The sequence below is a fragment of the Polypterus senegalus genome, chromosome 3, assembly GCF_016835505.1.
Source record: "Polypterus senegalus isolate Bchr_013 chromosome 3, ASM1683550v1, whole genome shotgun sequence".
NCBI classification, from domain to species: Eukaryota; Metazoa; Chordata; class Cladistia; order Polypteriformes; family Polypteridae; genus Polypterus; species Polypterus senegalus.
The window spans coordinates 275,123,021-275,137,705 of record NC_053156.1 but is presented as its reverse complement, the minus strand read 5'-3'; the positions used below and the strand labels follow the sequence as shown (position 1 = coordinate 275,137,705).

The 14,685-nt window shown below is 44.5% G+C and overlaps 1 protein-coding gene across 5 annotated transcripts in view; it reads right to left on the bottom strand.

Annotated features, from left to right (window-relative positions):
- The window catches only part of plxna2 (plexin A2), a 333,056-nt gene that overhangs the window by 253,541 nt on the left and 64,830 nt on the right, over positions 1-14,685 (bottom strand). For all 5 annotated transcript variants that reach the window (XM_039749202.1, XM_039749204.1, XM_039749205.1 and 2 more), the window contains exons 2-3: positions 12,503-13,768; positions 6,475-6,657 (exon numbers count right to left, since the gene is read on the bottom strand). In XM_039749202.1, the coding sequence (XP_039605136.1) occupies positions 6,475-6,657; positions 12,503-13,672 (1,353 nt within the window). In that variant the 5' untranslated portion in view covers positions 13,673-13,768. The remainder of the gene's footprint in view (positions 1-6,474; positions 6,658-12,502; positions 13,769-14,685) is intronic.

Here is a 14,685-nt window from a genome sequence, read left to right as displayed (position 1 = left end):
TTTGTTAGTTGTGGGAATTACAACTCGAAGACACATGATATCCAGTATGGTGTTCCACAAGGCTCTATCCTGGGTCCGCTGCTCTTCTCAATCTACATGCTTCCGTTAGGTCAGATTATCTCGGGGCACAATGTGAGCTACCACAGCTATGCTGATGACACACAGCTGTACTTATCAATAGCACCTGATGACCCCGACTCTGTTAATTCACTAACACAATGTCTGACTGGTATCTCAGAATGGATGAATAGTAATTTTCTCAAGTTAAATAAAGAGAAAACTGAAATCTTAGTGATTGGCAATAATGAACACAATGAGGCTATTAGAAATAAACTTGATGCATTAGGATTAAAAGTCAAGACGGAGGTAAAAAGCTTAGGGGTGATTGTTGACTGCAATCTGAATTTTAAATCGCATATTAATCAGATCACTAGGACAGCATTTTTTCACTTAAGAAACCTAAGTAAAGTTAGACCGCTTATATCACTGAAAGATGCTGAGAAATTAGTTCACGCGTTTGTTTTCAGTCGACTAGATTACTGTAACGCACTCCTCTCAGGACTACCCAAAAAAGATATAAATCATTTGCAGAATGCAGCTGCTAGAATCCTAACTGGGAAAATAAAATCCGAACACATTTCTCCAGTTTTAATGTCACTACACTGGTTACCTGTGTCATTCAGGATTGACTTTAAAATACTGCTTATGGTTTATAAAGCCTTAAATAATCTCGCCCCATCGTATATATCGGAGTGTCTGACACCTTATATTCCAAATCGTAACCTCAGATCCTCAAATGAGTGTCTGCTTAGAATTCCAAGAACAAAACTTAAAAGAAGTGGTGAGGCGGGCGACCTTCTGCTGTTATGCACCTGAAATCTGGAATAGCCTGCCAATAGGAATTTGCCAGGCTAATACAGTAGAGCACTTTAAAACACTGCTGAAAACACATTACTTTAACATGGCCTTCTCATAACTTCACTGTACTTAAAATCTAAATACTCTGTATCTCCAACTCATTATAATAACTATTCATGGTGGCTCTAAAATCTGTACTAACCCCTACTCTCTCTTCTGTTTCCTTTTCCGGTATCCGCAAGCCACCACCATCTACTCAAAGCACCGCGATGTTCCAACAATGATGGATGGATAAAAAGCCAGAAGTCTGTATGACCATCAACATCAAGTGACTCCGTGAGAACCCTAACTACAAAGAGGACTGTTTCATTTATGTTAGGTAGAATGTCCAGAGGGGACTGGGTGGTCCTGTGGCCTGGAACACCTGCAGATTTAATTTTTTTTCTTCAGCCGTCTGGATTTTTTTTTCTGTCCACCCTGGCCATCGGACCTTACTCCTTTTCTATGTTAACTAATGTTGTCTTATTTTAATTTCTTATTTTGTCTTTTATTTTTCTTTTCTTCATTATGCAAAGCACTTTGAGCTACATTTTGTATGAAATTGTGCTATATAAATAAATGTTGTTGTTGTTGTTGTTGGAATTGCCTGTTGCGGACATTGCAGGCCTTTTGTGCTCTTCAAAGCTTCACAGTGTAAAAAAGCCTTTTTGTGAAATATTAAATAACATTCTGCCCTTATATCTAGAGAGGATTTCATCAGTGGGCGTTTTTGGAACTCTGTAGTGGTTTGGACTCCACGTTCATTGTACTGCCATGTAAAATATTTAACTAGACAACATAAGAGGGGTTTTCACAACAGCATGAAACTGTCCTCTGTCACAAAAGTACACAGAAAGGGCAACAGGCCTTCAAAAATGCCACACAGATGCCTGACTCAGGTCTGGGTGCCAGGCTTAAATATAGCAGGCTTCAGGCCTACCTGGGTCCAACTACGGGACGTGAGCTTGTGATAAGCGCAATGTCGAAAAAGGAAATGGAAATAAACAGAAAGAACACATCTGGCCAAACAAAAATAAAATCTTTTAATATTCCAAAATTTATTAAAGAATTAAAAAATGTCAGAAAAATTAAGCAATATCAAAAATAGTGCAAGAATAAAAAACAAACCCATCCAACAATCCACAGACTTAGAAACAGAACCCTAAATGAAATGTTAGGGTCCAAAGCTAGGAAATCAATCCATCCATCCATCCAACCCACTATATCCTAACCACAGGGTCACGGGGGTCTGCTGGAGCCAATCCTAGCTAACACAGGCAGGAATCAAACACCGGGCAGGGCGCCACCACACCGCAGGGTGGGAAATCCCAAAAAAAACCCAAAACAAAATCACAAATGAAATGCAGGAAACCCCAATCAACAATACCAAAGCGCACATAAGAAGTTCAGCTTCTCCTTAAATATCCCAGTTACACCATCAGGGGGACCCGCCTCCTTGGGTGCCACATAAAATAGATAAGGAAGAAACATTACACTGACATTTTACACAATGAAAAATGGAAAAAAAAAAACAGAAAAAGAAATACATAGAGAACAAAAGAAAGACAAAATAATAACACAGCATTCCAAATTATACTCCAATGAATCCTGGAGGAGGAGCTTAGGGGCCACACCCACCACACTCCACACAAAATTAGATTTTTGTATTTGCTACCTATGCCATGCAGCAATGGCTCCTTTTCACGGAGAGCACAGTTTGTGACACAACAAGGCGCCTAAGGGCCACCCACAGCGCTATTACTTCCATCCATCCATTTTCCAACCCGCTGAATCCAAACACAGGGTCACGGGGGTCTGCTGGAGCCAAACCCAGCCAACACAGGGCACAAGGCAGAAACCAATCCCGGGCAGGGTGCCAACCCACCGCAGGCGGTGTTACTTGTGTCACGTAATCCCCTCACCTGATCATTCCATGGTATATTTTCCCAAACACATATTTTTAATAGAATACTGCTAATGGAGCACTGAATGACGTGAATGAGCATAACATGGAGGCCACAAACTCACTAATCTGACACAAGGCCACCGAGCCCTGCAGTCTGTTTGTCTGTCTGTCCTGTCAGAATCAGGAGCCATGTGACAGCCACCCTTCTGGATGTAAAACTTCTGCCAGCACGTCACGAAAGGAGCTATATGAACAACACTATTATCACCGCATGAAAGGCTGAACGCTGTAAGTGACATCTGATTGTCACATCAGACAACTGTCCCCATCTCTCCATGATGTCATTTTGATAATCTTGCTTCTTCCAGTTCAGGTCCTGGTTAAGTGACGTGGATGCCAAGAAGCAGCCCTGCATGGGGCGCCTATCCTTGGGTGGGTATAATTGTGCCGGTTTACAGTCACCAGTTACCTCCTCTTGATTGTGTCTGAGGAATGAGAGGACTGAAAAAAAAAATGCCCACTGGGTGATCGGGCATAGACTAGCTGTGAAATTTGAACCCAGGCTGTCTGGCATAAACTGCCCCTCCATCTCTGAGCTCATCTGCACTGATGCATGAAGACAGCGAGCTGCCAGTGTAAACCTGGGAAAGACATTCTGTTTGACCGCTCAGCGACTGCTAATACAACTCCTGGGGGTCCTGCATGCATAGTCTTGGCATTAGATGGCTGCACCCTTATGTGCACAGTGGAGGTATGGCACCACTGCCAAATCCCTGCACAGTGCCTATTCCCACCTTCGCCCACTTAAATGGTGGGTTTCAGAGCTGTGATCTTTAAACTGGAGGATGAAGCAGTGAAGAAAGCAATGGGGGCACAGACCAGGTGTGGAATGTGACCCCAGAATGCTGCCACCATTCCACCATATAAGATACTAATGCTGTGAAAGGCACTATATGCATAATAAGCAATGCTCTATGAAAGGCATTATATAAATATCATAAGTGAGAAGGAACACAGATCTGTGTGTGGGGGGGTGGCATGAGAGATGTGGTGGTCCTTGTCTGGCTCTCGTGCCCATGGCAGGATTCTCCTTCAGCACATTATTATTATTATTATTATTATTACCATTATTATTCTAGACGTCCGCTCAGCAGACATGGCAGTTCAATCTTTGATCTGCCACATAAAGGGCCATTTTCTTCCTGCTCCATCAAAGGAAAAACATGACAAACGGATCCGTCTGAGTGTCTACAAGGAAGTGACCGCAATCCAGGAGGGACGGCTCCGCCAGGCTCGGGCGCACCACTTTGCCGTTTCTTCTGCGATTTCATTTCATGGACCTTCTTCTGGCCTTCCAGCAGCTGCAGACGGGGCTTTGAGGTTTTTCTTTTTTTTCCGTGGCCTCATTTTTGGATCATTTTCAAGATGTTAAATAAAAAACATCCTGCACATGATGGGGGGAACTGTCATGAAAAGCCTGTCTGGGGGGAATGAGAGGGGATGTGGGCAAGGGGCACATGGGTGCCTGGCATTATTCTGTGCTGGTGCCCACAAACCAGGACTGACATACATAGAAGGTACAGTGAGGGGGGCCGTGGCCAGACAGAGGTCTGCCCGATGACTTTCACCACACAATGACATTAGAGTGACAGGCGGCAGTGTAATTGAGGGCCTCTCGTGAAGACAGAAGACGGGGCAGAAAGAGGGAAGCAGAAGGGATTAGGGGAAGGGGGTCCGGCAGGAGGAGACAGAAGAAGCAGTGCTGAGACTGAGGTCAGGCAGAGGGCAGCAGCGCTGTGGGGCGGGGAGTGGGCAGATGGCTACAGACCCTGCAGTTCTGGGGGACAGCAGTGCTCTTACAAGCATACATGAAGAAAGTGCGCTGCCAGCCCCAACAAACATACACCCTTCTGCTCGATTGCTCAACGACTGCTACCATAACTCCCAGGGGTCCCGCATGCATATTCTTGGCAGGGGTGATAGATAGCTGCACCCTTGTCTGCAAGGTCCCAGATCCATGCCTAATTGCAACTCCCACCTTCACCCACTCAAATGGAGGTCACAGCCTTGATCTGTAAATGGTGGGAACCAGGAGTGAGGAATGCTATGGGGGCATGCTGGCATCTGCCAGCCAGAGTGGGCATATCTGAAAGATCATTTGGGTGTTTTCTGACAAGCATGCCAACTATTACAAGGCATCAAAAATGTCCAAATAATCCTGCTGTCCCAGCAGGTCACTGTCTGAATGGAGCCTGCATGTTCTCCTGGCACTCACTCACATGCTGGTTAGGTAATTGTGGACTTTAAAAATGGCTGATGCCTGGTACTGCTGATGCCTGGTACTGTCGGGACTGATCAGACCAACTTGACCCTGAAATGGAAGTAGCGGCTTTAAAGAATGAGAGTCAAGGTGAGGCAGAACCTATCCTAGAAGCATTAAGCTCAAGGCAGGGACCAATTCTGGAAGGGATGCCCATCCATCACCGATGACACACAAGTACCTCAAACATACGGTGGGCACAAAGCATGTCGAAATTATGCTGCTGCCCCAATGGTCGCTGTCTGTGTGTGTGGAGTCTGCATGTTCTCCCTGGCATTCACTTACATTAGAACATTAGAACACTCTGGACGAGAACAGGCCATTCAGCCCAACAAAGCTCGCCAGTCCTATCCACTAGTTTCCTCCAAGAAAACATCAAGTCGAGTTCTGAAAGTCCCTAACGTCTTACTGTCTACCACACTACTTGGTAGCTCATTCCAAGTGTCTTTCTTTCTTTGTGTAAAGAAAAGCTTCCTAATGTTGGTGCGAAATTTACCCTTAACAAGTTTCCAACTGTGTCCCCGTGTTCTTGATGAACTCATTTTAAAATACAAGTCTCGATCCACTGTACTAATTCCCTTCATAATTTTAAACACTTCAATCATGTCACCTCTTAATCTTCTTTTGCTTAAAGGTGAAGGTTAAGTAATTTTGTACTTGGTTTGAGTGTGCCACTCTGTGCCCAGAATGGACTGGTATAACATTCAGTGTTGACTCCTGCTTGGTACCTGATACTCTTGGGACTGGCCAGCCACACTTGACTCTGAACTGGAAGAAGCGGCTTTGAAGAATGAGAGTCAAGGTGAGGCAGAGCCTGGGAATCAATTCTAGAAGGGGTGCCAGTCTATTGTAGGTCACACACAAGCGCATCAAACATACAGGCCATCACAAATGTCCCAGCGGGTCACTGTCTGTGTGGTGTCTGCATGTTCTCCCCGCTCTCCAGGCGCTCCCTCACATGCAGGTTAGGGAACTGTGGACTTTCTGAGCGGGCCCATCAATATATTTGTAAGTAAGCAGCACAACTTGTAGTGACACGCATCACAATGCCAATATTTGGACCTTCAGCCAGGTGGCATAAAGCTTAGGACCACAACCACTTAGACACTTTGCTCAGATTTCATGTAAGACACACTTTTCCAAAAAATGATCATTTTGAACGATGAAACCCTTCCATAATGGCCCAATGAGACTGTGGCAGTCACCTACTGATGTCACTCTATGCCACAGACCTGCTCCTGCTTTGGCTAAACTTGACACAGCTGTGAAGAGTACAAGTGACTGCCAGGGTTAACATGCCAGCCCAGCGGCTGATCAAATAAACAATAAAATAAAAACACACATGTCTTACCTTCTTGAGTCTGCCACTCTTGGTGCCCACAAATGCCACGCAGTATCTGTTGTAAACGTAAGAGGCCACTGAGGTCATGCGGTCCCGCACCTCTGTGTACAGGGTGAGCCCCTCCACCAGCTGGGAGCCCCCAAGGGGCTGATTGATGTCCAGGCCACAGAAGTTGTCATCTATTGGTACAGGCTGTTTTGGGGAGAAAAATCAAGGAAGACAATTAGCTAAGGGGGGCAATGCCAGGTGTCTCTTACTGTGTATGGCCTAGTGCTAGTGGCCGGATGAAAGGTGCTATATAAAATAATGGCTTGGGCTAAAGACGTCTGGAGTGGGCAGTTATCCTGTCCTGATGGCCTCCAGTCTTCGACCAAAACAACTGGAGACCAGGCGGGAGAGAAACATCAGTTAGGCTGCCATTTATTTAGTGCTTTACATGGTGAGAAACATCCATCAGTATGTATTTTATAAAGTGTCTTACATGGTGAGAAACATCATCTGGCTGTATGTTATGTAGTACCTTATAAAGTGAGAAATATCAACCAGGCTCATTTCTGTGTATAGATATCTATTCACTTATATATATATATATTATCATGCATGGGTGTCGGAGGACTCCTCTATGGGCCGGGGAAAGGTACGCAGTAACCCACTGAGACAAGAGGGGGGGCTACCGCTGACTTTGTCCTGTTGTTCTTCATTCCTCACAGCTCCGAAAAACCGCCCAGTAAGGGCACAACCCCACCTCTTCCGGAAGTTTCGCCATAAAGGAAGCGCAGACTAAGAAAAAGACGTCTTTTGCCGGAATACCCGAACAAGCCGCACGGTGGAGCACGTGACTCGCAAAAGTCCTTAAAGAAGGAGGAATCCCTGATTGGGAATAGTGCATTGGCGCGTTTTTTTGTTATTTTTTCATTTTTGTTTGTTTCGTCTCACAACGATTAAAAGGGACGACCCAGCTGGCATCCCAAAAGTTTGACTGTTTCTAGTCTGTCCTTCCACCGCTCGAACACTATATATTTATATATATATATTCTCTTATATAATGAGACACATCCATTAGTCATTTAAATAGTGTCTCATATGGTGAGAAACATCTTCTGGCTGAGTGTTATGTAGTACCTCATATGGTGAGAAATATCAACCAGGCTCATTTCTGTATTCTGGTTGGAATGTTTGTCAGGATTTGGGTTCTGTTAGATCTCTTCCTCTGCCTTTGACATGGTTAGCCACCAGATCCTCCTTGCCACCCTCTCTGACCTTGTCATCACTGAGACTACTCTTAGGTGACCTTGAGCCGATCCTAGCGTGTGTCCTGGTGAGGAGAGACGTCAAGAGTGCACCAGGCAAGCACAGGGGGGCCACAAGGACTTAAGTTCAAATCCTTGAGGTTTGCCTACAGAGTGGTCAGTGGATCAGCACCTATATGTGTGGTGACATGTCAAGCTCCATCATGACAAATACAGTCTGCTGATGAGAGATGTCTGGTGACGCCATCTCTCTGTATTATCCATTCTCAGTCCAGACTCTATTCCCGTGTAACTCCAAGCTGGTGGCACAAGCTGCCCACCTCCATTCAAACCTCCGATGCCCTCAATGTGTTTAAGAAGACCCTCTGTTGTCTGGCGGATTTCTGATAGGCTTTGTAACTGAGGACGTCTAACCAGCGTGTGTTGTGTTCTGAGCTCTTCACTTGTGGTGATCCATTTTGTACCCTTGCCCTGGTACGCTTGGTCTGAGACAGACTCCCTAGACTGATGTCACTCAGTTATGCTGACCTCTCTAGAGTAAAATGTGAATGTGCTCTACAGGTTTGGCAGGATCCTCAAACTTTAAAAGTGTGCTATCTCACACGGATCTTTGGAAATCTGTCGTGGTGAGAAACAGTAAAACAGAACAATGTCATCTGCCACCTCGTATGTGTCACCTGAATCCATGGCACCTCCCATGATTCCTGCAACCCCAGGGGTGTGCACCTCCAAATTGTGCTGCACCACATGTGTTGCCATAGCGCACACACTGAAAGGCGATATATCAGTAACAGAAGCAGAGGCATTCAGTCTGATGTGACATTCCTAGCCTGGGCCCCGCTGGATTATAAGGAACGCGGCTGCGAGTTTCCCACTTGGAAGCCCCTCTCCGTGTCGTCATGAATTTTTCATTGCTTTTGTCAGATGGTTGTCGCTGACCGTGTCTAAGTTATGGCTCTGTGAAGCGTTCTGACGATACTCAGCGGCTGCAACTAATTTAACAAACGTTCTCCAGGGTCAGAGGTCGCTGAATGGGCATGACCAGCAAGTCATGTGGCTCAATAACAGCGCCATTCCCCCCCCACCCCCCATCCCCACACCTTGTGACAAACCACCTCACTGGACGCTGGCTTCTCTTGTCTCAGCTGGCCTCTGATCTGACTGGGTGCCTGGAGGAGGGAATTACTCTTAAGTGATCTGCGATAATCCTATAAGTGCTACTGATCCCGGAGGAAAGCGGAAAGCCGTCGAATCGAAGAGAAATGTGGGATTAACGGAGGAATGACAGACCTCCACCGAGCCTGGAACGGCACATCTAATGCTGAGCGGGACTGAATAACTTCAGTCAGAGGGCTGCCTTTTTATAGCGTCTTTCATCAAGTGGACATGAACAGCTCAAATCATACAGAGGTAGTGAGCTCCAGTGTCTGTGTTAGGGTCCACCTAACACAGTGAGACCCCCCATCGGGGTATACTTTATTTAAACAGTGCAAACATCCATAAGACTCTCTGCTACAGCCCCTTACGTGGTGACATGCAGTCATCTGCCTGTATTTTAAATTATGCCTTATATACTGAGAAACGTTTATCAGCCTGCATTTTATATACTGCAGTGCCATACAAAGTGCAAAATCTAATATAAATAGTGCCTTACTTAGAAGAGACATCAACCAATCAGGCTATATTATGATTAGTGTTTAATACAGTGAGAAACATTAATCAAACTTTATTTTTCATATTGGGAAATATATAACAAGCCATAATAGTGCCTTAAATGGTAAGAAGTATCGATTAGACTAGAGCTTATATATATTCCATTATATAGTGAAACATCCATCTGGGTGCATTGTATATAGTGCCTTTCATCAGGCTGAGGTGTATATATTATCTTATACAGTGAGAAACATCCATTAGTCTATCATTTATATAGCGTCTTACATAGTGAGAAACATCCATCCAGCTGCATTTTAGGTAGCAACTAATACGGTGAGAAACATCATCTGGCAGTATCTTACATAGTGTGAAATATAATAATAATAATAATAACTAGGCTCAATTTTTTATATACATCTATTAATGTGGATTTTATTTTATATAGTGTCTTACACTGCGAGAAACATCTGTCTGGATTTTTGTAGTAACTTACATAAGTGAGGAATATCAGTCATGCTCAATATTATGCATTCTCTTATATAGTGAGAAACATCCATTAGTATGTAGTTTAGATAATGTCTTTATATGATGAGAAACATCATCTGGCTGTATGTTATGTAGTGCTTTATGTAGTGAGAAATATCAACCAGGCTCATTTCTGTATATATTATATGCTTAGATAGATAGATAGATAGATAGATAGATAGATAGATAGATAGATAGATAGATTCATTAGTGTGTATTTTATATAGTGTCTTACATTGTGAGAAACATCGGGCTGTATTTTGGTATTACCTTACATAGTAACGAATATCACTTAAGCTCGATATTATGCATTCTCTTATACAGTGTACAACATCCATTAATGTGTATTTTATATAGCGTCTTATGATGTGAGAAACATCCACCAGTGTGTATGTTATATACTGTAGTGTCTTACATGGTGAAAAACATCTGGCTGCATTTTAGGTAGCGACTAATATCATGAGAAACATCTGTCTGACTGAATGTTATTTAGTATCTTATGTAGTGAGAAATATCAACTAAGCTCAATTTTTTATATACATCTATTAGTGTGGATTTTATTTTATATAGTGTCTTACACTGCGAGAAACATCTGTCTGGATTTTTGTAGTAACTTACATAAGTGAGGAATATCAGTCATGCTCAATATTATGCATTCTCTTATATAGTGAGAAACATCCATTAGTATGTAGTTTAGATAATGTCTTTATATGATGAGAAACATCATCTGGATGTATGTTATGTAGTGCTTTATGTAGTGGGAAATAACAACCAGGCTCATTTCTGTATATATTATATGCTTAGATAGATAGATAGATAGATAGATAGATATAGTATAGTAGGCAGGATAACAGATAGATACGAAAGGCACTATATGATAGATAGATAATTATCGTATAGTAGGCAGGATAACAGATAGATAGATAGATAGATAGATAGATAGATAGATAGATAGATAGATAGATAGATAGATAGATAGATAGATAGATAGATAGATAGATTCATTAGTGTGTATTTTAAATAGTGTCTTACATTGTGAGAAACATCGGGCTGTATTTTGGTATTACCTTACATAGTGACGAATATCACTTATGCTCGATATTATGCATTCTCTTATACGGTGTACAACATCCATTAATATGTATTTTATATAGCGTCTTACATGGTGAAAAACATCTGGCTGCATTTTAGGTAGCAACTAATATCGTGAGAAACATCTATCTGACTGTATGTTATTTAGTATCTTAGGTAGTGAGAAATATTAACCAGGATCATTTTTTTTTTAATTTACATTAGTGTGTATTTTATTTTATATAGTGTCTTGCACTGTGAGAAACATATGGCTGCATTTTTGTAGTACCTTACATAATGAGAAATATCAATCATGCTCAATTTTTTGCATTCTCTTACAGAGTGAGAAACATCCATTAGTGTGTAGTTTAGATAGTGTCTTATGTGGTGGGAAACATCATCTGGCTGCATTTGATGAACTGCCTTACGTAGTGAGAATCATCCATCGTAGTACTTTACATAATGAGAAATATCACTCGGGATCAATTTTCTAAACTATCTTATGTACTGAGAAACCCTCTTCAGTCTGTACTTTATATACGGTGGGACACATCCAACAGGCTGTACGTATTTAGTTAGAACGTTTCTCTGACTGAACTCTATTTTACAGTATGTAGTACCTTACATAGTGAGAAATATCACTCAGGTTCAATTTAATATTTTTTCTTACATGGTGAGAAACCCACAAGACTACATTTCATACTTTATCTTACCCTGATCACTACATTCACTCTTATTTGATAGCATCCTACGTAGTGAGCACTGGTGTCAAACTTTGTACGATATTCAGCAGTGCCCCAGCCACCATATAAAAACCTCACACTGGTTCCACTACATCTGAACTTGTGTGGTGCTGAGGTGTCGCCCGTTGTCCTAATCTGGATCCTGAGTTGGTTTGTCGTGTGGTGGGTGCGGTAATGCAGTGTATCAGCGTGTGCTCCTAACCTCCTGCTCCTCCTTCTTCTGTATTAAGTTAGCCATTCGCATACAGGCCCTGATATAATACTACATCAAATAATTATGAAGTATGAACTATGTACATGCCCTTTACAGTATACAGCGCACATGATTCGTCTTTACTTCAAATATGTATTTCGTATTTCATGCTGGGCATTTCCTATTGGTTTATTATTTTTTATTGTTCACGTCTGTTTTTAGTTAATATGGTGACTTGACGGTCTCATTTTAAGTAGCACCTTGTGCACGACTCCATGTCTACTTTCTAATGTACAACATGTCACACATAGGACACAATATTAATCATATAACACCTAATGTATGCACACAATATTAATCATATAACACCTTATGTATGCACTTTAAACATTTTGCAGCTCAAAATCAGATCACAGACTGAAGTACCGTACATGGCTACTGCGGGCAGAGGACTCAGAGTTCCTGTCCAAAATGGGTAACAGGACAGGCTCGGCCATCTGCACCCCTGATCTGCACTCTGCAGGTGCCATAATGGAGGATTTGTAGCATTGTCAAACCAGTAACACACCCCCCACCCACCCCCAGTGCCCCCTCATACTTACAGCCTTGGTGCACTGGACGTCTTTGCCCAGCAGCCAGTTGAGCTCCAGGTTGCCCTCTCCCTGGTAGCAGGACTGCAGGCGTTCCCTGATGCGGGCATTGATGTCCCGGATGGTGAAGACACAGAGGGCCGAGTCATCGGGCGGGTGGTGGTACTGCTTCTGGCCCTTGGAGAAGACGGCGAAGAGCACGTCGTCCTGGGCGCTGATGTTGAGTGCCGCGGCCAGTACCTCCCCAGGCTTGGACCGGTAGGCGGCCTGCAGCAGCCGGTACTCCACCCCGTGGCGTGTGCAGCCAATAGGAAGGGAGACATAGGAGTGGAACTTGTTGTCATCCTTACAGAGGCGCACGATGCGCGAGGTATAGAAGAGGTCAGTGCCGTGAGCCCCCGAGTTCAGGCCCAGAGGGGTTTCTGGCTGCACGGTGAGGAAGTAGACAAAGTTCCCACTGGCGAAACCGTAAACATAGAAAATGTCAAAGTGGGAGACGAGGGTCAGAGTGTCAGACGGAATCTTAATCAGCGAGGAGACAAAGTCAGTGTGAAGCTCATAGTCCAGCATGGCAGATGACTCGGGGTCTTTGGGCAGCTTGCGGCTAGAGATGGTGGGGAAGTAGTCCTGCTTGCCGTCCACGGCGGTCCCGATGAAGAGCGTGCCGTCCTCGCCCTGTGAGGGCACGATCACGCCGTACATGGTGCCGGTTTCGTTGACACTCGACAGGTAGTGCTCCTTCTTGTGCGAGGGCTCCACCAGGATGAAGAGGTCGTCGAGACGCAGCAGTTTGCACACCCCCTGATACAGGCTGCCGCAGGCCAGCAGCCGGGTCTGCGAGTAGTCGATGAGCAGCAGCTTGTTGACATTGTTGGTGAGGGTCAGGGGCTCGTTGCACGGCTGGACGATGAGGGGCGGGTAGCAGGACTTGTTGTCCTCCTCGGGACCTGTGTTGTGGGAAACCAGCAGCGTCAGGTTGCCCGAAAGCTTGTAGACCCGGTTAACAGCGCCAATGTAGAGCATGCCCGTCTTCTGGTGCACTGTCAGGTGGTTGAACGTCCAGTCGCGGTTCTCGGCATGGAAAGTGCCAAAACTCTGGCACCACGAGACCTCGGGGGGGAGGAGCACTGTCAGGAGGAATGCCACCCGGTGTGCCCAGAGGGAAGTCCTTCGTAAAGTCATCGTCAGTGAGAGAAAGAGAGAGAGAGAGCGAGAGAGAGAGAGAGATGTCTCGGCAAAGGCTTCTTCACGAGCCGCTGAGAGGAACTTCACATGGTGCTGAAACGAGAGCAAGAAAGAGAGAAGAGGAACAGGGATCAGACGAGCTGAGGAAACATGGTGGCAAAGGGGGCAACAGGAGACATCTCTCAGTCTATTACTACTATCAATTATATAGTGCCTTTCACATCGGTCTCTCTAGCTAGATACAGTATGTTCTACTTTCTGCCTACTCAGTAGTGCCCATCACATCTGCCTATCCACTACTAACTATGTCTGTTGTGTATATAGCGCCTTCAAGTCTATCTATCTCTACTAAATAACACAAAGAGCTCGATTGTAATCCATTTCTATCTATCATGGCACCAGACAGCAGTTTTGCGTGTTGGTTGGACATGCAGGTTAGAATTTCCGCTCCTGTCCTGATACCATGACAACCACTACATAATTGGCACTGTCCACCACCCCTTGCCTGGCACCTCGATACTTCACCCTGTACCCAAAGCCCAGTACTGGAGCGCCGAGTGCAGTCGCACGCTAGACGTCGGCTGGCTTAAACACGCTGGTCTTCCTCTCTTTCCCCCGGGCCCCTGGACCACCTCCATCATGAGGCGAATGACCTTCTTTCTTTCAGGGACCGTCCATGGCAGTTCACTGGCCGTGCTCCAGTTCCACTTGTGTCCTCGCTGGCCAGGCTCCGAGTGACCCCGAGATCAACTAACACACTTTGAATGTTACTCTGCGTGTGATTCAGCCGCTCACCTTCTCTTTAGTGAATAAACAAGTACTGGAGTTTGAGTGACCAAGTCCTGCAGAGAGCAGTCTCCAGGTTTTCTATAAAATGTAATCTGAGTCATAAGAATCAATGATTCAGCCGTTCTCATATTACACTATTAACTTGTCACGACCAAATAAGAACTGAAGGAGAGTGAGTGGGCATGTGTGTGAAGTGTGCCCCGTGACGGGCTGGCATGTCC